This window comes from Falco cherrug, chromosome 11 (assembly GCF_023634085.1).
Source record: "Falco cherrug isolate bFalChe1 chromosome 11, bFalChe1.pri, whole genome shotgun sequence".
Lineage (NCBI taxonomy): Eukaryota > Metazoa > Chordata > Aves > Falconiformes > Falconidae > Falco > Falco cherrug.
Genome location: NC_073707.1, coordinates 19801668 through 19823419, shown reverse-complemented (window position 1 = coordinate 19823419; position 21752 = coordinate 19801668). Strand labels below are relative to the sequence as shown.

The following is a 21752-nucleotide window of genomic DNA, read 5'->3' as shown; positions in this document are numbered from 1 at the left end:
CTCAGCCTTTTAAAAAAACTTTTAACTGCTGAAAATCTCTTGACAAACCAATATTTATAGCAGTTTGACAGCAGGATGAGGAACAGCGTTTGTCTTTGTAACAGCTTAAAGAAAAGGCCTTTCCAGCACCCAGCCATGCAGTTACAATCTTGACCTCTTTCTTATGCTGGGAACATACACAGAGCAGACAAGCAGCACCTCCCATGTGTTTTCTTGACCCTTTGACTGTCCATTCACTTCCCATCTGTTTTGCAGCCTTAAAGGAACAGAGGGGGCCCTCTACTTATAAATCTGTCTTTGCAGCTGATAAATGATGTTCTGTCTCTTTAAGGGCAGCCTGGGTGGTTTTGCCTTCCCCAGCCCCCACCCCCCCACCAAAAAAAAGCCAACCAAAAAAAAACCCACCAAAAAACCAACTTTAGCTTGCCTTTTGGCCTCATCCTAGAGGAAAATATGGTATGTGAACAAGAGGAAACTGGCAAAAAATGTGATGGGTAGTATCAAAGGATTTTCTACAATTCAGCAGGACATGACCTTGCAACAATCAGTAAGTTATAGTAGCTGTTAAGCTGTGGTTGTGAGATGAAAAAGCATGCTGATGCAAGTCCACCCCAACTGTGGGTGGAAAGTCTGCTTTCTGGGGCAGTATTTGGAGTGGCTATGAGCAGTACACCTCATACTATTTCAACAAGAAGTAAAGCCTTTGCATGGCCCTTGGAAAATCCAGGAATGTGGTACAAAAGGCTGAACTCCAAAGAGATGATTTCCCACCCCACCCCACTCCCCCACCCTTTCTCCACCAGTCTGTTCATAGGGGGTTGTGTACAAATATGAGGTTTGTGTCTTAGGTAACCCTAAGCTAAAATTTGATGTTCAATAGGAAACTGTGGATCAACATTTCCAGTTTTTAATGGTGTGCTTCTGTGCATTCCGATGAAATCTGACTACAGACTGGGCTTTCCTTTTTACTGGAGGAAAGATGATGCATTCATAGCAGTAAATTCAACATTTCTGCCTCTGTGGTTAATTAACCATAACATAGAAGTAGCACAGCAAGCAGTGAGAATGTTTATAGGCAAGGAAGGGATTAAGAAAGGAGGGAAGATTTTTTTATTTTTTTTTAAAAGGACTAAAGTCTAAACGCAATCCAGAGCAGAAGGAGGGACAACCATGAACTTTCAAATATCAAAGCCATGTAAACATTAATTGGAGACAGAAATTACTTTAATGTAGAACAGGAGAATTTATAATGAGGTATTAATATGTTTTTATCGTGGTTTTTTTCATGCTGTATTTTCCATCAAAGTACAAAATAAAGATGGATCTGTGTCCAGAAAGATTTTACAAGTTTTCTTGATACTGCAACTGGAGTTTGATATCTTATGAGCAAACTTGTAAACAGGGGAAGGGAAAACCTTTTGTTTTGCCTGAAATGGAGTTTTCTCCCTGTTCTGACACAGGCAGACATGAACATCTTTAAAATTCTGTGCTAAAACCATTAGTTTTTTACAGGTAAGCATGTATGATTTGAATGCCACAAAATTCATTTCTCTTCAGAAGCATAAGCAAGACAGGTTTTGTGGGCAGAGGACACATCTTTCATTAGACCAATTAATGCAGTTGGAAAATACCTAGAAAACTTTTTCTTGCCACTTAGAAGGTGGTTGAAATACATTAGTAACATAGTTTGCTTTTCTAATTTGTGTTTAATATTATTTTTAGTTTATTTGAGATAAGCTCAGCTGAGGCAGCAATCAGTAAGCAAGCCATCCATGTAAGACTGAATATTTCAGGGGTTTCCCTTCTGGCCAGCTTATAATATTAGGAAAATTGAACTTTATATATGGCTGCATCTTTCTGTGTTCACAGCGTACCCAAATCCTCATTACAGATCAATTAGTCTGGTTTTGAGCCTTTTAGATTTAGGATCACAGGATTAATGACAAGAAAATGAGCGGGTAGCTATATCATTTCATATGGAAATAAGGAGAGACTGAGCGTGAATGAGGAACTCAAGATGTCTGAATAAAGAATTTCCTCGTGAAATTTCATGGGATATGGAGGGAGGATTATGGGAATATTCATGACTCAGATCAAGAGGCATAATGAGTTGATGTATGAAGCAGCTTATCTTTTAGGTAAACACAGGGTAAATGGGAAGTAGAATAGCCATTCATTGCCCCTAGGCCTGTGAATGTTACTGTTCTAAAGATGGAAGCAAGGGTTTAGTTACAGTTATTCTTCATTGATTTCATTTGGGTTTTGATCACTGTTTAACAGGTGCTGGAAGAATTATGTGCTTGTAACTTCAGGTCTGCATTAAAAGTACCAAAGAGCACATTACCTTTCTAGAATGCAGTGTAAGTGATAGTATATATTTAAACTTCTGTAGTACCATATAATAAGAGTGTAGTACTTTAACAGCCTTCTGTGATATCTGAGCATTGTATAACAGTGCTGGGTAGTTCGACCTGTTAAAAAAATAATTTGCTAGGCTGCTGAACGCTTTTAATCTGTGGTTTACTTGTACATGGAGAAACGCAGTATCACAAAACCTAGAAGGAGCAACTGATCACCTTCGTCTATTCCTTAATTCACTTACATAGTAAGTATTCTTCCCTGAAATACAAATGATGTTCTGGGCTTGGCACATTGGTAAACATTCCTTAAAACAAAACATACTATAATTTACAAGTGTACGTCACTAATATTTTGATCTAGGTGTCCATGAAAACCCTGCAAATGTGGGTACACAGCTTATGCATTGCACTGGGGAGAAAACTTCCCTAAATCAAGATGGGTAACATCTGACTCTTGAATTGTAACCATTAATTGTTGTTCCAAATGCAGTGTCAGATGGTGCTGATGAAACTACAGGCAGTTATCCCAGAGTTGCAGACCCTGCACTTGCACTCATTAAAGGAGTTCTGCCTGAGCATTTATATTTACTAGTTTGTTAAGGTTAGTGTTGTGTAAATGCCTAACTCTGCCATTAGCCTATTTGAAAAGTAAACCAATTTTGCAGACTGCTTCTCTGTGCTACAGAATGGACTTGTGGGAAAATGTTATAGGATGACTGGGGTCTGCTGCAGCAAAAGGCTTTACAACTGCTAAGAATACAGGCTATAGCATGAATAATTGCAGCTATTTGGCAGTCATTGTAACTGTTCTTTTTTAAGAATAGCCAGCGTATTTTTTCAAAGTATTAAATTACCTCAAGACCTCATAATTATTACAGTTAAGCAGTCATTTCAATTCAGTCCAAGTATAAAAACTAATAAAGTGCTCATAATATGGAGTCAATTTTAGTATGTCTGTTCTCTGAGCAAACACAGCTGATTCAGTATATTCTGGTGGAATACATATTTGCTATCCTGTTATTTTAATATGACCTAATCAGAAAATTAAAATAGATTTTGTTGGCACAAGCCTTTTTTTTTTTAAGGGTGAAATAATTACAGATTTTTGCTGATGCTATTAATTTTCAGGACTGGAATATTTCATTAGCAAGAGGTTGAGAAGGGAAAATATTTGCATTTAATACTGCTAAATCTGCCTGCTTTCACTAAGTCTAATGGCTTGATCAATATAAAGAACATACTTGGGGAAAGCATATAGCAATTTTAAAAAAAATCACAAAAAATAAAGCTATTGAAAGCATGACATGAAGAGACCTTCTGGGTTGTGAGATTTAATCTCCAGTTTTCACTGGCAACTGTTGTTCACTTTGGAGAGGGAGGTCCAGGATTAATAATTTCCAAAAATATATCAACTCTGTCCAAGATAATAGGACATTATTTCAAAGGCTAATTTTGTAAATGTACATGGAGACATCAGTATTGGAAGCTGAGCTAAGTAGTTGCCTAAATAAATGCCATAGAATTAATGTTTTCATTGCACAAGGTTTATACACTGACATGCAAACAATACATATATATTTATTTTTTTTTTTAGTTAAAAAGATAGTAATGAAAACACTTTGAATGTGCTTAGTAAGGAGAAGTGATCATGGGACCACTTTTTTTCATTGGCAGCTTTCAAAGATTCTGCTGAGCTGCATCAAGCATATTTTGGTTTTAATACTTTCTTTCCCTGGTAAAAATCAGTTACTGCTGTTTCTTAACTTCCAGGATACAGCTTCTTCCCCTCACACTGACTGTAATCTTCATGTAATATAGAAGTACTTTAAAAAAAAAAAAATCAAAATAATTCAAGAAAGTTCGTTGGTGTTTTCTTTAGGACCAGGAGTGTGATTCAGCCTCCCTGTACATCTGTGTGAGCAGATGAGCACTACTGGGGAAGGGGACACTGAAGTGTTGAAAGTATAAGTGGCTTGTCCTTCATCACCCGAGAGCTGCCTGATAAAGATAGAAGTTTGAGATTTCTTCATCCTCATACAAGCTATTTTCCATATTTTATTTAAAATGCTAACTATATCTCTGCTTCCCTTAGAACAGGAGTACAACATTTTGTTGATTTTTTTTATTATTATTATTATTACTGCCATTATAATTACTTAAAATGGAATTCATAACTCTCTGGGATTGTCATTTGGTTACTGGATGAAACTTTTTGTTCTTAGCTACATTCTTAGAGCACTCTTCAGAGGGTTGTTTTCTTTTTTCCTCTTCTGCTTATGTATCCCGTTTAAGGCTGATGGTTTTATTTTTCTTTCTGTTTTGCTGTTGTTTCAGTTCAGCAAAGAAGTGTATAACATGGTATTACTAAAGCAAAGAAAACATTAATAAAAGATTTAAAACAACAACAAAAAAGCTCAAACCTTCTATCTCATACAAGGGAACACATGGCTTTAATCCAGTAGTATTTTTAGCTTAAAAAAAATTATCTGTGTTTATACATATCTAACTTATTTTTGTCTGTCCCACTGCTCCCCCCCTGTTCCTTCATATTTCTGAAGTGTGTGTTTTTTCATGGCTATAATCACACGCAGAAGGAGCTTCAAATGAGGATGTGGTGAGAGAGAAGCAGGAAATCTCACAGGCTTTGGATTCCAGCTATGTTCTAAATCTTGCTTCATAAGCAATTTCATAAATCAAATAGGTTATATGATGACAAGTGTTGTATGGAATTGAGGAAAGAGTGGAAAAATGCCTAAACCCCTGAATTTTTCCCAATCAATGTTGCCTTTTCGTTCTTGGTAACTATTTGTAGTTGTGTTCAAGACGTGTTTTTGTAAGAGAAATAAACTCCCAGCTGTAGTATTTATATAAAATAAAATTCTGCCCATATCCATCTGGTTACTACTGAAATGCAAGGAAATAATTTGCAAATTTTAAACATTCTTAACATTGTGCATGCCCTTTTGAATAGGTGTCTTGAATACTGATGTTCCATTCCTTGCTGAAAGGGCACTAGCTTTCAGCTCTTTTTAGAATGATTAGTAGTGTTTGTGACACTTACTGTGGAGAATAAGGATAATTGGTTAAAAGAGAGAAGGATTAGTGGGCATTATTTAAAAGACAACAACTCCTTTACATGTAATGGCTGTACAGTAGTTCTACTGTGCATGATCGAATGTAAATTTCAGGGTTTTAAAACACAGTGTTTCTATAATTTGATTGCTTTGGTAAATATTTGAATTATTAATTAGCATGATGATCCTAAAATATGTTTGTAGAAATTCTTCAAATAGGACAGGGCTTCATTTCTTCTGACGTAGAAAAATGTTCTGAATCTTAGAAATAAAGAAAATAAATGCATAGGGTAATACAACATCATCAGGTTTTATGTTTGCAGGTTTTGAGGTGATTGGTTTTGGGTTTGGTGGTTGGTTGTTTTTTTTCCTTTCTGAGCATATCCTCAATTAAGTAATAGGTATTTGAACAATGATCTTCTTAATTCCTCCAGAAAAAGTTCGAGAAATCCAGGAAAAACTTGAAGCCTTCATAGAAGCCCTCCATCAAGAAAAGTAGATTGTTCAAGCAGGTAATCACATTTAGATCATAAAAAGTGCTACAATTTTGTCATTGTTCAGTGTAAAATTATTATCCATCTCTTGTAAATGCACATATTATCATATAGACTTTGTGAAAATTCCTTCTTATTTTGTTGTTGCCTGGCTGCTGCTGCTGCTTCTTGCTTCTGGTCTGCAGAACTGTACTTTCAGCTTTTACACTACAAGCAAATACAAAACTCAGTAGAAATACAATTACTGGCTGGCTATTCAGATATTGTGAAACACCGTAAGCTATTTGATTACTCTCAGTTAATTATTTTTATCTGTGTTACGAGAAAGAAGGCATAACTAGCTGGAATCAAAATGAAGGGAATGCTTGTCTATAAAAGCGTTCTGATTCTTTTTTTTTCCCTTACAGGCACTGTGTATTGTTAACAAAAATATTTGCATGCGGCTAATTTCCAAATTTTTCTTCTGTATTAATTCTCAAAAGCGTGTGTCATATATTTGCACACATTTTAAAATAATCCCCTTTCTGTTTCAACAGCAACTTTACACAGGAATACAGCCTTTTCCAGGATACCTTGCACAAAAAAGACTGAATAAAAATGGCTTTTGTGTCCCATTCTCTTTCCTGCCTTTTGGGGAGCATCCTGAAATGTTGGAGGAGAAAGAAAATAATGTCTCATGGGATTGAGAAGTTCAGTTAAAATCCACCTGCTCATTTAATTTTTGAAGCTTCATGCACATGACAGAAGAGTCTGACTTGTGTGTCCATGAGATAGCTTGGGAGCTTGCTGAAGTTGTACATTTAAGGTCGTTTTTTTTTTTTTTTTCCTGAAAGGAAAAAAGGCTTTTATTTTTGGCATCTGTCTTGTATGGTAGAGCTGGATCAGATTCATAAAATGATTTTATCTGTTGTCATTTTCTTGCCTGCAAATGATCCTGGGCATTTGACATAAAGTTTTAGTATTTGTATGTACATTAAAACACCCTTCTAAGAAATGCCATTTCTATTTGTTATGCTCTGTGTTGAAGCATTCTCTGACCACTCTGGTGCAGATTTAAAAGCATGGTATTGAGATCTTGAGAGTAAGCTGTGGGTTTTGTTCAACTCCTAAACTCCTGAGAGACATCATCCGAGCAATTCTTGTAGTGCTTTCACTTGGAAGTACAGACTGCTGTTCACTGGCACCTTAAAAGGTTTGGCTCAGGAAATAATGTCAGCAGCTGCTCCTTTTCCCCATTCTTTCCTAATGTGTTTTTACTTTTGAATCATAGCCGATTACATTTCATTTCTGGGATTGCACAGACTCTGATTTTCTTATTAACTTCTCCCTTTACCATAGGTACAAAGTAACCTGATCAAGTACGTGTGAAATGTAGAAAGATACTCTGTAAAATTCCAACTTGTCCAACCTCCTTAACTAAAAAAGGAAAATTGTAATTAATTACATTTTTCTAATACCTACTGTAAGACCAAAATCATTTTTATAAGAATGATATGCACAAGGTCCTTCCACACCCACTTGATTTCTGTCATTCAGTATAGTAAAAATAGTACGTAGTATTTCTTTTACTGCCTTTCACTTCTGCCATAGAAATGTCACTTCTGACAAATGTAAGCATGATATAGGCTCTGTATCATAGGTGCCTGGTGATTAATCACCACTGTATTTTTCTATCCACACTTTGCCACAAATGATCTGGATACACGGCTGAATACTTCTGTGGAAGAAGACTTTAGGCCTGAAGCAGTTTGTTTTGCAGTTGTCTGATTATGTACACTGAAAAATTGACCTAGGTTTATTTTTCCCTTTTGAAAAGGCTATTGATTTTGATGTGTGGCAATTAAGACAGAGGAATCTGAACATTTTCCAGCAGATACTGTTTTTGTTTGCTCTCAGAGGAAACAGTATAAAATTTGGTAAGAGTTCCCCAAATGTTCAGACATAAAATGTTTAGTCAAGTGGACAAAAAGTTAACATAGAGCAATTCATAAAATGGTGTTGAGAGGTTAAATATTTCAAGGTGATATAGCTGAATGTTTTGGGATTTTCTGTTTAAAGTTACTTCCTGAAAATGAGTGGTTGTGAATGGAAAAATGAAAAAAATTGCTTGTGTTACCATCGTTCTCTGAAGATAACTTCAGAAATGTAAGTTTGTGCAATTCTGAAGGCTGAGTCCTTAGATTGTATAGCAAGTGAAATAAGTCTGTACTTGTGTTAAATCACTTTTTGTAAAAAAAAAAAAAAAAAATCCAAACAAAAGAACCCCAAAACACAACAAAAAAAGAACTTTTGCATTTTACCTAGAGATCACTGTTTGAAACTTGTGTAATGTAAATGTTGCAAAATGTTGCATCCAGTGGCCCAGCGTTCATCTCTTAGCGTGATGTTCCTGTAGTTTTAGTTCCAACTTCTCTGTGCTGCTCATCTAAGACTCTAGCATGATGTATTCCATGAAAACTAGGTATTTATTGAATAAAAATGTAACTGAAGGAATAATAAAATGTGGGGTTTGAACACAGTGCTATTGTGCCTAATTCAGAAGTCAATTTGGCTTTCTCATTTGTTGAACTGTGCAGAAGTATACTGTTAATGGTCATTAATGTAATGCCTGATTCAGAAGTGCTGTGTCAGCACCAAGTTAGTGGTAACTGTACTATCTTGTATCTCTATGTGTTGTCTCTATATAAATTAATTATTACCTTACCATTTATGTAATATGTTTAGACAAAGATGTCGTATGAAAAATCATTATGTTGAAAACTCACCTCTCTGGAAGTTTAGATAATGAACTGATATTCAAAATACGAATGAAGACTGGTTATGAAGTGTTAGTTTCAGGTGCTTTTAAAGTAAACATGCTTACTGGGACAATGGGCTTAAGAATTATAGAGCAGTCAGTTTACTAACACATGAATTCAGCAATGTATCTCTTTTTTCTTTCTTTTTTCTTTTTCTTTTAGATGAAGAAAAATTTTACAAAATCTATTGAAAAAATACATTTGGTAAAACCGTGGAGTTGAAGGTGCTGCATATTTGCTTCACAAAGCTTAAATTGCAGACATGGGTATGTTGGGATCAGTGAAGGATTATAACTCTACATTAACTTGATTTCATGATTAAACTAAGTAAAAATGGTGTTGACAACAAGCAACAAGGAATTTGATGGGTTTTAGAGGATTTTGTGTTAAGGTTAGAGGAAAGAGAGAGTTATGGCAAGTTGTGCCTATCTCACTAGTAAGTCAGCATCATTTAAAAGTAAAAATGGACTTAAGTGCTGTTAGATGGCCACTTCAAAATTGCTCCTTGTAAGGAGTATTTTACTAGATAGTTGGCTGTAGTTATGATGAGCAGCATAAGAAAGATATGCTGACTGTTACAACAATGTTTAGGAAGTAAACAGAATTATTCAAACTGTCTCTAAAAATCATGTGATACCGCAAAGTATGTTATTCCAAACTCCTTTGCACAAGTTCAGGATATTTTTCTGTATTACATATACTACCTTCAAATTCTGCATAAAGCAATTTATTGTAAGGAGCAAAGACTAATCTGTAATTTCTGTGGCTTTTTGAGATTAGGGAGGAGATTAGCAAATGTGAATATAATTACTCCTTAAACAGATATTTTATTTTCCAAGCATGTTTTTTACTGTCATGTAGGTACAGTAAGATATTTCTGGTTTTCATTAAATGAGAAGTTTATGAGCCAAGGTTTAAATATTAATGGCCAGGGGGTTTTCTGTTGCTTCATGAAAAAGGTACAAATAGTGCTTTTTCAAATGTCAAGAATTATTCCTTCTGAGTGGTTATCAGACCGTGAGAAAGATGAAAAACTTGGAAATATGTTTAAAAAAAAAATTTTCAAAAGGAAGTATAGTTAAGTTAGAGGATATCAAGTCAAGTTCTTAGTTATTACAAATGTACTGGTATATTCTCTATTTCACAGTCAATGATTTTTTTTAATTTCATTTTTGACTGGGTATATTTGAACCTAAACTGAATTATGATGTATATCCAAAGCTAGAGTTTTGAGAATTTAATTTTGTCTTGAATGTAACTTAATAACTCTGAACGATTGTATTAAGAAAGATGCAAGAGATTTCATCACTTCAGCTGAAAAATGTTGAAATATGGGATCTCCAAGTCTGACCAAGGGCCCCTTGAGTCAGTCAGAACTCTTTGTTCCTGATGGGACTTGTCCCTGGCAATGTCTGTGGGATGTTTTTATGTCAGTGAAGGTGTTGCCATGTGAATTCCATCTGTGATGATACCGCTGTTTTTCTAGAATTGCAGCATGAGTTTTCTTTGACTATTTGTGCTTCTAGGTCTTAAGGTGCTTTAGGAAATGTTCCAGTCGTGCTTCCTCACATGGATGAAATGTACGCTCAGGTATTGGGGCATCTTGCAAGAACTTAACATATATGGCTGTCTGAAAAAGCAACAGCTAATAAACTAGCTGTCCATATTTTCCTTTCACTTCCACAGGAAGCATCTGACTAGAGTTCTCCACTGACGGAGAGGTAGAAACCTGCCCGTTTCCAAAGCTTGGAGAGAAAGTAGAGGTTTGACTACAGTTGTGATTACAAACTATCATGCTAGCCTGAACTACTGCACTTCCAGTTACTGCTGTCTTGTGTACAGACGTGGTTCTTGATGCTTGATTTCTAGGCTAGGAGACATACTATGAACACTCTGATCACCTGCATAATGGAAATACATTTATTTTTATAGAGAGCTTAATAATTGGCTTAAAGCTCGGGGGGAACGACCCTACTTTCATCTTGACGTGAAGATTTCAAGTAATCTTAAATCTTGAAGGATTCTATCACTTTACTTGATAGGGTGCCCTTGCAGTGACTTAACATCTCCAAGGTACTTGTTTATTTTATTTTATTTTATTCTGTGTGTCAGTTTAGGTCTCTTGGATCCTGTTCTATTTTGTAATTAGTTCAGTAATCCATCTTCCCTTGCAGAAATCTTTACAGAACATGACCAATCACTTGCTAGTTTTTATTCAGTAAGATAAATGCATTGTAAAGCTCTTGCAAGGTAGGTCCTATGTAGTCAGATAACTCTTAAAGCTGTAGTTTGTCAGTATACGTTCTATATGGCTGTGATCACAGACCTCTTACAGAACAGGGCTGTCATTAAGAATTTTTCAGTGTAAAGTACTGTACAGAAACAAAAAGAAGAAGCTGAAAGGATACAGAGATTGTAATGATTGTTTATGCTGTGGTGCTGTAATGGAAAACCCATGCAGATTTCTATGTGCACAAGTACCGCTTGCATCTGGCACCCACCTCTGTACTGTAGCGCATGAGAAGGTAAATTATCCAAGCTGTTGTTCTGTAAGGAATGTTAAGGAATCACAGGCGTGACTTTAGTTTGGACTGTAGAAGTGATTCAGGAAATAGTTCTGGAATTGCTTCTGGAATGGCTTGTGAAACAACTCCAGAGCTAACCTCATGTTCTAGAAACTTCTCTTAAATTGATTCTATATTGTAGTGTTTCTTGAATTGACTCTCACTGGGGTTCTAGGCATGGCTCTGGAGATTGATCTGGAAATGAACCTGCCGTTGGCTGTGGGACCGATTCTGTAATTGACTCTAGGTGATGTTCTAGAGCCAATTTCAGAAGCATTTCTAGCCATTTCTGCTGAAAAGCTGTTTACTGTGCATAGCTATAAATGGTTGTGTGTTGTTGAACACTGATAGAAAGCTGTTTATTTGCTGCTCTTGGAAATCTGTAGGTTCTAAGAGGGCTTCCAGAACAGTGCATTTCTGAGCTATCCTTGGTAGTGACAACCAACAAGATAAGCTTTGTTCAAGTTTTTTACCCAAAGGACAACAACAAACTTTTTGAAGGTTAATCAGTGGTGCTATTATTAGCACATTGGATTATACCATTCCTAATACAGGGGAAGATGTGAAGTTTGAATTAAAAGGGTATTTTAGGATAAGTTCTTAAACAGAAATAGCTTAAGCGTTGTACCCCTTTTAACACTGTAGAGACAATTTTTCAGGAAAGAGCTGGGCATCACTAGACAAGACTGATAGCTGCCACATCCTTAGAACTGCAAAGGACAAGCACATTCTGTTTGTAGTCTATTACTATCACACTTACAATTTGGAAATTATAAACTTTACCCTTGACTGCATCTGCACATCCATGTTTCATAAAGGAGCATCTCTTTCAGACTGCGGGAATACTGTAGATTGCACAACAAAAGCCCCTTTAGATCTAGATGTTATGTCACTACAGAAATCATAACCAAAGATCAGTTTTACTTCCATTTCAAGCAACTGGTCTCTGCTAGCCTCATCAAATAAGCGTTAAGGTTACAGTATGCCCCCTATATTTCAGAACATTTGAAGCAGTGTTTTGCCTCATCTGCACAAGCCAATTGCTTATGGCTTTTGATGTTTAGAGATGGAACATTCATTGCAACCTTTCTTACAATGAGTCTGTTCTGGTTCATGTGAAAATCAACATCCTTTTTTGTGTTGCTGCCTGACAGGATGCTACAATACTATTAGCATTTGCAAAGGGTTTGCTCCATCTAATAGTGCAACCCCCAGATCACAGGCTGCTCAGTTTGTGTTTCTCTATTATGTGAAAGACACAATGAAGCTGAAGGCTGGCAAAGGCCTGTCAAATCTTGTAATGTAGCGAGCGACCCCAGAGCTTCATTCTGCTTTATATCATCCCTTGTTCCCCATCCCACCCCTTTGCTTGAATGGGCTGTGAGGTAGGTAAATGAATTCAGTGGTATGGTAGGCGGATGATTCCTTTCTGACCTCGTTCCTGTACCATTTGTTTCCAGGCTTGTTGGAGGGAAAGGGACATATCTGAACCTTTTGTTTCAAATAATTTTCTTGCAGGTTGGGGAGTTAATGCAGACCTTGTCTGAACTCACCCGAGCGGAAAGTGTTCTGGGTACAAGTCATGACACGCTTGGTCCCTTGGAATTGCTAGACTAAAGGAGAAAGCAGTGAATTGGAATTCTTCCACATTTGGTGTTGCTTAAACACCTGGACACCTTCCGCCCCTCCTCCCCCCCCCCCCCCCCCCCCCCCGAAGTGTGCATGTGTTTATATCCTCTCTCATGCCTTGAAACATCTGTCTTAGGAGCAGACAAGAAGCAAACAAAGAATGACCTTTGAACAGCCCAGTGTTACGTGTTTTAGTTGGGAAGGAGTTGAGGCTGTGGCAAAAGCTGAGTACAGCATACACTACTGGATTGCAAAGGAGTATTTCAGTACTTCTGAAATTGGCAGAGCACTTCTTAGGTCTGAAGAGAGTTATGTTGGTTTGTTTAGGGATTGGATCTTGGATCGTGTGTTTCATGGTAAGGAAAGCAATGGTTTCCCACATACCTGGATTGAATCTTGGCAGCAGTGAGACCTTTCATACCAAAGCTGCCAGAGCTGTACATCCTTGAAGACACTTTTGTAGAAAGAAGACTGGAGTAATGTGGCCAATAGCAAAATATGAGGTGAGAATACCACTCTAAGTTTGCCCTCTGCACTGCTGAGGCCATGATTTTTGGAGGGTTATTCTTACCTTCTGAGTCATGGATTCCTAATGTGTCAAGCATAACACAAAGACAATACTCCCTCCAAGTCTTAATTGTACGTAGCACTATGTTTGTAGTATCTGAAGTGTAAAATCACAAGTAAACCACAACAGGAACCCATCTACGTTATTTCACTCTCAGTATTCATGGAGGCCTTCTGCTGAAGAGAAATGTTCTGGGTACCGTGAACTGCCACAGCAGCATACATCTGGAGGAGCAGGAGATGCACAACAATCTCCATCTACTTAGCCCAGCAGAAACCTAGCGAGAGGCCTGTTTATCATTTGGACTCATCGCTTCGCGTTGTATCTGTGCTTTACAGAAGGCTTCCACAAGCCAAAGCAGGCATTGGGACAAACCTGCAACAACATCAGGCTTCAGAGTTGGTATGAAAGACAGGCATAAAGGGGATGAAAAAGGATAGTCATACCCCAGGTAAGGGTGTTGCCTTAAAAATGTAGATATGGTAATTATTTTATGTTTGTGGACTGTAGCTTGAATATACAGACATAGGAGATACTGTCTATCGTATTGATGCCTATGCATATTACATTTTCTGTATGTGCTTCTAGAATTATATGATAATGTCAAGTTATGAAATAAGTAGTATTAAGCTTGAAAAGCAAACTTCCATATCCTGCAGAGATTCGGGGCATCCCCAAAACAAACTCTGCTCATGCTTTGTGATCCCTCTGTGGTATGTATATCTCAGGTGGAAGGTGAGTTCGTCTGACAGTTGTAATCTCAAACCCACCTAACCTGAAAGCTGTTTGCATGTGCAAATTATTTTGTAGTTTAGGACTAATTATAGACTAAGTATTTCATCCAAATAGAATAGCTTCCCTGCCCCACCCCCCAGATTTTTTGCTAAAACACTTTATACTTCTGCAGGATTCCAGTACTGATGATGTATATCTTTGTGTGAGGCATTGTCTGCTTTCTCACAAGGAAGACAAGCATGAATGTGAACTGCATAAGGCCCTTTATAAAAATATATACAAAAAACTAAAAATTTAAAAAATCCTCCACCAATAACCAGGAATGCAATGCCATCCCCTTTGTTTTTATCACATAGTACTTCTACTCTAACCAGTGGACAAAATATTAATTTTTATCTTGACGTTTCTCTGGCAGCTCTCATCAATTAGATAGTTTTGCAAGGAAGCTTTTTTAAGCTATTAAATGGTTGTTTCACAGCCCAAGATCGGTTGCCACTGGATAGTATTGCCATAAGGAAAATAAGAGCTTCCCATTTGAAAAGGCCTTTTTCCCTCCTGTCATCCCTTCAACCGGAGGAGAGAACACTTCCCTTTCCACTAAAAAAAAATAATTTTCCATTGCCTGGTGCCTGAAAATTAGAATTCAACAAGGCTTATGGAAGTACAGCTAGCTGTAGGTTATCTGATGGAGGTTTATCTCTGTACACTGCTTTGTTAAATGTTTTTACACGCCCTGTTTGGGTTTCCTGCCAGCACAGCCTCCTTCCCTGTCCTCCTCTGCCCTGTTGGCATGTAAATTGACGCCCACGCCAGGTGACTTTCTCTGGCCTGTGATGTACTGAAGGTCAGATTAAATGCTGACAATAGTGCCGTCTGGCTTGAAAAATAGATGGTATAACTCATGCTGCTGTTCACATCCCTTTTCAGTTTTGTTTCTGGTGTCTTGGTTTTAGCTAGAAGTGTGTAGCACATTTAATAAACATACCAGTATCTCAACATATATATTATGTATGCAACAAAAACACCCATGCTGACTACCTCAGAAATTGCTGACTGGTCTCAGCATAGCCCAGAACAGAATGTATTTAAGTTTCTAATGTAGTCTGAAAGACAAATTCTATTAGTAAATGAACAACAGAGAAGAAACATCGGAGTGATTTGTTGCAGGAGGCTGTTTTCTTGTGGAAACAAGGGAATATTATAGCACTTGCTGAAGCTTAGAGCAACTCCTGGATCCTCACTGAAATCAAGCTTTGTGATGAAAAGGCTTGTAGCTTGTTGGGCCAAGAGACGGGGATTATAAGAATATTCATGACTCCTGAGAATCAGCAGGTGAGACCTAATACACACATTTGCCCCTCACCCCCTTCCCCAGCTCATCCTTTTGGTAAACAGTACATAAAGGCTGGGTTCCCAGAGTGACTTAACTCAGTTCCTGATCTTTTTTATTTCTGCTCTTTTTTTCCTCTCCATTCTTTATAAAAAAGATTGCAGTGGTTTTGCCACTTGTCCCAAACAGAAGCACGGACTCTCCTTTTCATTTCTAAAGAGCAACTGTGTGGCCAAACCAGAAGTCTTGTGACATTACTTAAGAAAGCAGAATGGTATCTTAGCATCCGAGGCCTCTTTTAAAACATAAAGAAAAGCCTTTCTGAGAGCTTGGATAAGCTGGAGAGGAATCTCTGTGACATATGTGCATTGTCTTAGGAGAGCATGGGTTGAAGCCAACTGGTGGGCCTCTGCCTTTACTATACTAGGTATTTGTCGTGCCTGTTTTGGTGTGCTTGCTAGTTAGTAAACACCCAGTATGTAGAGTCCGTGCAGTTAGAAGCAGTCACAGTATGTGATTGATGCAGGATGCCGGTAGAGGAGAGTGGCAGGGGATGCTCTGTGAAAGGCAGAGATTCCTTGAGCAAGATGCGGAAAAGTATTTTGCTGGCTTTTCCCAAGTGAAGCACAAAAGCGTGTTCTATAGCGGGTTTCACTAATCAAGCTTTTGCAAAACTGTTACACTCTTTCACTGTGGTGTGGGTGAAAGAGGGATTCTCATGAATGCTGATCCTGTCCGGATTCTGACAGACTTTACCTGCAGGCATGAAGTTGCATGTTCAGCTGGTGGCGTAGGGATGATTGTCAGCTCTTTAGCTGAAGCCCGAGCATTGTCAACCCTTTGAGGCCTGAAACAGTGCCTGCAATGAAGAGAGAAAGTGCCTGATTTTTGCTTTAACTCAGTGTTGTTGCATGCTTTTTCTCTACAGAAACGTGTCAGTACTGTTTGCTCTGTCCCATGATCTAGCACAAGCCCGTTCTACCAGCTTGTCATTCTCCCGTATGTGGATTGCAACCGAAGAGAGTAATAAAGTGATTTGGCAGTGGGGGGTGTCACACTGAATGCAAGGGAAGGACATTTAGGCTGATGTCAGTCTAGGGTCTGTGCCACTTAACCAGGGCTGGGTGCAACTGGAGTACTAATTCTCCCTATACTTGTCCTGGTGTAAAGCAAGGGCAGGCACTTTCCCAGGTCCCACAGCCTTCCCAGTAGGGACAGTACAGCCAGAAAGGCTTCAGCTGGCTGAGACACAGATGACTGGAGAAAAGTGGTTTGGCACAAGTGTACCACTGTGACCAAAAGCTTGCAGAACATCTATCAGTGAAGCCACAGCAATCATTCTGCATTAAGGTGAAGGTAGCTTTTTTAAGGTTTTCAGCCTTTCCAGGATGGATGTTTACAGCATTTTAAATCCCCCTTGGAATTTGTCTGCAAGAGCTGTAGTGCCTGGCTCTGACAAAAGTGTTGTTACACTTACTTTGAAAGCGTCTCAACATAAGGATGCTTGCTTGTTGTATCCTGGTGACAGCATCTGAACAACATTTCAACAATTTTCATGTTAATCTGAATGTAACTTGATAGCACTTCATTCCCTGGCTGGAATTTGGTCCCCAACAATTGAAACTGAACTGCTGTCTGCTCAATATAGTTTTTCTAGTAACTGGTGCATCTAGGTCAACAAACTGACAGGCATTGCTCATTTTACTGCTTGGCAAATATTGAACTAAAGTCTTCAACACTGTAACACTGTTGACAATTGCAGGATAATGGTATTGTCCTCTTTTGTTACCATGAAGTGCATCTTTGCGTCCGAGTCTGGCGTAACACACTCTGTAAACAACAAGGGATGTTGTGATCTGGAGTCCCAAGTGTTTGCTCTGACAATATAAACTTACTGCCTGCTCTCTGAAACCAAACATCCTGTCTCTGCCATGGTTACTTCAAACTGATATTGAAACAAGCCACTCTCTTCCTGAAAACACTGGAGGGCGATGGCATGGCTGCTGTTGAAGGAGCTCTTTTCCCTTTTTGAAAGCTATCTGTACCACCTTCCTTTATTATTCTGCAGGTCCGTGTTGAGAAGTCCAGACTAGGCTTCAAGAGTTTGAAAGTGAAGACTAATACTTGGTAGGAAAAAAAAAAAAAATAATCACTGTGGATTAATACAGTTAATACTAGTCCCTCTGGAAAGGAAATGCTATGTTGCAAGCCTGCTGTTAGTTCTTTCTTTTCCATGACAGCATGTTAGAACAGACAAAATAGTTACGAGCCAAAATGCAGCTGACAAAAAATTCCATCACATGCATCCTGTTACCTAGGCAGCGCACTGCTCTTTGCCTCTTCCTTGTCCTCTCCAAAATTAAACCTCCCCATGACTTCTGTGAAGGTCCAGGATCATTTGAGTCCCAGCCTCCACAGTTTCAATTCCTGGCCTCTCCCTTCTGCTTAACTAGTATCTCTGGCTCACTCATTTACTAATGTGAGTCATCACCCTGGATGTCTGGAGTAATTCAGCTGTGTGTAATTCAGTGAGGACGTGCCCCAGAAGAATGGTGTCATTAACAAAGATTTTTAAATTTTTTCCATGCTACCTTTGGTCTTTGTTCACTACAGGCTTTGTTGTTTATTTCATATTTTGGTCAAGGGTGAAAATTAAAGCAGATCTGCCTTTCCTTTGCTTCACATCTCCACATTCACCTACAGGTTTTTTTGCACACGAACTGCACGAAACCTTTATTTAGGCCAGTTTGCAAGCTAAAATGGTAGAGAACCTCAATCACAATGAATCTGTTTGAAAAGTGCCTACCTGCACATCTGCAGTTGCAAATTACATATGAAACATTAACCCAAACACTGTTAGGTGAATCTACAAGAGACAGCCTTTGCAGACAGTTGGACCCTGCTTCTCTAGACTAGTGTCCACCAGCTTGCAGGGTGGGTCCCCTCCACAGCTGTATTCAAAAATTAATCCACAGCTTTTTATATCCTCAGTGGACACACAAATTGGTATAGCATGTGCTGTTTATTGCCTTTGTGGGTTGAACTAATGGTGCTTCCTTTCCCTTTGTGTCTCAGAAAAACACAGCTTTGCTTTTGAGGTTAATGCGGTCACATGCTAAAAAGTCATCTAAGGTCAAAGAAAAAGGAAGAGGCCAGCATGGATTTCACCACCAGGTGCTGAGATGGGATAAGTCCTACGATCTACTGTTCACATTTTACCGTGTTGCAGACTTGTCTTGGATAATTCAGAGCTGTAGGGAGGGGAGACGCGATTGTAATTACGTTCCCAGCAAAAAGGAGAGAGGTAAAGCTTCATGCTTCAGGAAAATTCCACTGTAATTCTTCCTATATTAGTTCAGAGGGGCTTGTTGATCATGAGCCTGGAAGCTTTTGTGGGTGATGTTAAGTGACTGCTTTTGGGGATGATTCACCTATTGTCTATAAGTTTCCTTTTACAAAAAAAGCAGCTGCTGAAGCCTCTATTTCCACTAAACAAAACTGTCTTGAACTTCTAGGAGAGAACAAGGCCCTCACTGTGCTGGCCCTGACTGAAATCCCAGCCAGGAGGGAGAAGTGAGACCTGTTTCTTGCTTTTGCAAAAGCAGGGGTTGGGTTTTTTTCTTTTGGAGTTTTGTTTTTTTTTTCTTTTCAGCAGAAGCTGTGAAATGGACAAAGAAAGTTAGCAGCCATCAGCCCTATGAGAGAGAAGAGCCTGTCCATCCTGTAAAGCTGCAGTATTTTTGCATCCATCTGCAAATGTGTGTAGCGGGGGTGGCCGTGCTGGCTGAGCCAGCCAAAGCTGTGTACAGCAGACGTTTATTTCCCAGCCACTACCCTGTTCAGGTGCCTGGCTTTTTCACATGTTCGAAGATGCTACTATCCCCTTTTTGTACAACAAGCTCAGCTTATGTGACTTTTGCTTTTAGATGACCTGTGTCCCTATGTGCACCCTACACAAGGAAGGAGGCTTGCAATTAACTTGCAGATGCTGCTCCCCTTCTGAAAGAAGCAGTTCCCAGAAAGGCTCAGCCAGAGCTTGCGGGCTGCTCAGGTGAAGGAAGCAGCAGGGAAAAAGACAGCCTGGTGCTTCAGTAGGAGACAGTAGTGAGTTCCTGTGGGCAAGGGAATGGCGGCCTCCTAGTGAGCTAGTTGGACTGTCTGTGAGGCAGCATCTTCCAGCTTCCCTGCTAGCAGGAGCTCATCAAGCCAAACACAGCTGGGAGCAGCTCTCCACCCTGTTGAGGCTTTAGAGTAGGACTTCTTGCATGGTAACAAACTACCGTTCCTGTGCAGACAGATGGCTGGATGCTGTTATAAAACAAAGTCAAGAACATGTTATACTGCCATTTAAAATACTGGTCTTTTTACGTAAAAGGTTTGGTGTGTGGCCTCCTCGGGCACCATGTATATGTATATGACAGTCTGGGACTACCTGTATTGACTGGTGTCAGTTCATTATCTCTGGTCCTTCAGAAGCTGTTTGCTTCAAATATATTCTTCCAAATGATCCAAAACTGTATATTAACCCCAAAAAGGCCAGGTTCTTTGTTAAGAAAATATTTGAGAACTAGCCTTTTCTCCTAATAAACCTAAAGTTGAGTTCTAGGAAGCTGTAGAGATTCTCAGCATTTTCACTCTACATTCAACAGCAGCAATGAAATCATCTGAGATACATGTTGGTAATGTTTTCTCAGCCACTGATAATTAAGAATTTGTAATGGAGAAGAACCAAGCAGTCCTTAAGTAGCCTCTCTCAACGCCACCTCAGAAAGTGGAAATGTGTGTTGAGCCATATTCAGACTGTATTGTAAGCATTCAGCTTGGAACCGTTGGCTGCACTGGTGGTTACCTGCACGGTTGATTTTAGGATAAGTAGCAGCTAGAAATCCCTGAACAAGACCTTTCCTCTATCAAAAAAGTTCATTCATGGACCTCCAAAATGTATGGCAGGAGGTTTTTCCAGAAATTGTCAGGTTCCTTGGGCCTGATTAATTTTACAATAAATGTTAATGTGAAAATTGCCTTCTGCTTTAAGGAAATACTCACTGAACAAAGGCTTCACTGTGACCTGAACCAAGTATTTTCTGGAGTTTACCAACACCTGGTCCTAGAGATTACCAGAAACACTGCTCAAGCACAGCACAAGTAAAACCACGACTCCTTTCCAACAGCCAGGGAGAAGCAGGTTTGCATGGAGCAGAGGAGCTGCTTTAAGGAGACAGACCTGCAGGGAGAAGAGAATAGCCATGGTATGCCATGCTGCACACTTACATAGAGCTATTCTGGACCTCAACAAAGCCCTGGGAGAAACTATTGTGTTTTAATTGTGCAAACCCACGTGGCTGATGAGAAATACAAGGGTGGCTTTTTTGCTTATTAGAATTCTAAACCCAGTGCTTTGGTATGGCCTTTTTCTCTGGAAGTGTCTCACTGTTGAAGTATGCTGTGTCTGAAATCTCTTTTCTCTGAGTCCTCCTAGAAATAGCTTTCCCGTATGTAAGGCTTAGTTTAGAGTCAAGAGACAAAAGGATCTCCGTGGAATCATATTGTGTTAGATGGCAGGACTGAAGGGGTATGCAAAGTCTTAAGTCAAAATCCTTTTGGGAAAACCATGGCATAAATTCCCAAGTGTTTGTGGAACTTTTTTCTTTTCCCCCCCCCAGTAATTTTGCCAGTATTCAGGTTTTCGAGTCCTCCAGAATGTCATTTCTGTTAGTTATATTTTGCTTGGTCAGCACTGTAACAGTGCTGTGAAGTTTGCTTGCAGTTACTGATGAACAGCAAGGGCAGAATTGACTCAGAAAAGATTGTCCCAGTCAAATACCCACATGCAAAACAGGGGTTTAGGTGGTGATAAAGAGGAAGGGGTTGGCCAGCTGGCTGTATAGCTCTTCAAGCAAACATTTTCAAGGTAACACACATTGGTTTCATTTATTAGAAGCTGAAAATAGACCTGGTTAGGTCTAAGGTACGCCTGAGGTGTGAGGAGTTTGCTTGGTTAACAGGAGAGAGATTCTGAGGTATAATGCACACCGATGATCATCTTGGGTTTTCCTGTCAATATTAATCTTGGATTTTCAAGGTTGCTTGATATTGCTTGGGTGTGTGCCCTCTGACTGAACTGAAGTTTTTTTCTGCTGTTTGTTTCCACTGACTGGAAATCAAAGGAATTCAGTGATCCTTGGTATGAAGTATTTGAG

The 21752-nt window shown here is 38.9% G+C and overlaps 1 protein-coding gene and 1 long non-coding RNA gene across 8 annotated transcripts in view; both read left to right on the top strand.

Annotated features, from left to right (window-relative positions):
- The window catches only part of OPA1 (OPA1 mitochondrial dynamin like GTPase), a 53620-nt gene extending 45174 nt beyond the window's left edge, over nt 1–8446 (top strand). For all 4 annotated transcript variants that reach the window (XM_055724062.1, XM_055724060.1, XM_055724061.1 and 1 more), the window contains 2 exons: nt 5869–5946; nt 6465–8446. In XM_055724062.1, coding sequence (XP_055580037.1) covers nt 5869–5933 — 65 coding nt within the window. In that variant the 3' untranslated portion in view covers nt 5934–5946; nt 6465–8446. The remainder of the gene's footprint in view (nt 1–5868; nt 5947–6464) is intronic.
- Nucleotides 8447–10316: 1870 nt separating this feature from the next.
- LOC114017113 (uncharacterized) overlaps nt 10317–21752 on the top strand; it is a 48978-nt gene continuing 37542 nt past the window's right edge. For 3 of the 4 annotated variants that reach the window (XR_008734530.1, XR_008734527.1, XR_008734528.1), the window contains exon 1: nt 10317–15554. This is a non-coding gene — a long non-coding RNA (uncharacterized LOC114017113). The remainder of the gene's footprint in view (nt 15555–21752) is intronic. The other variant, XR_008734529.1, reaches the window with a different exon arrangement.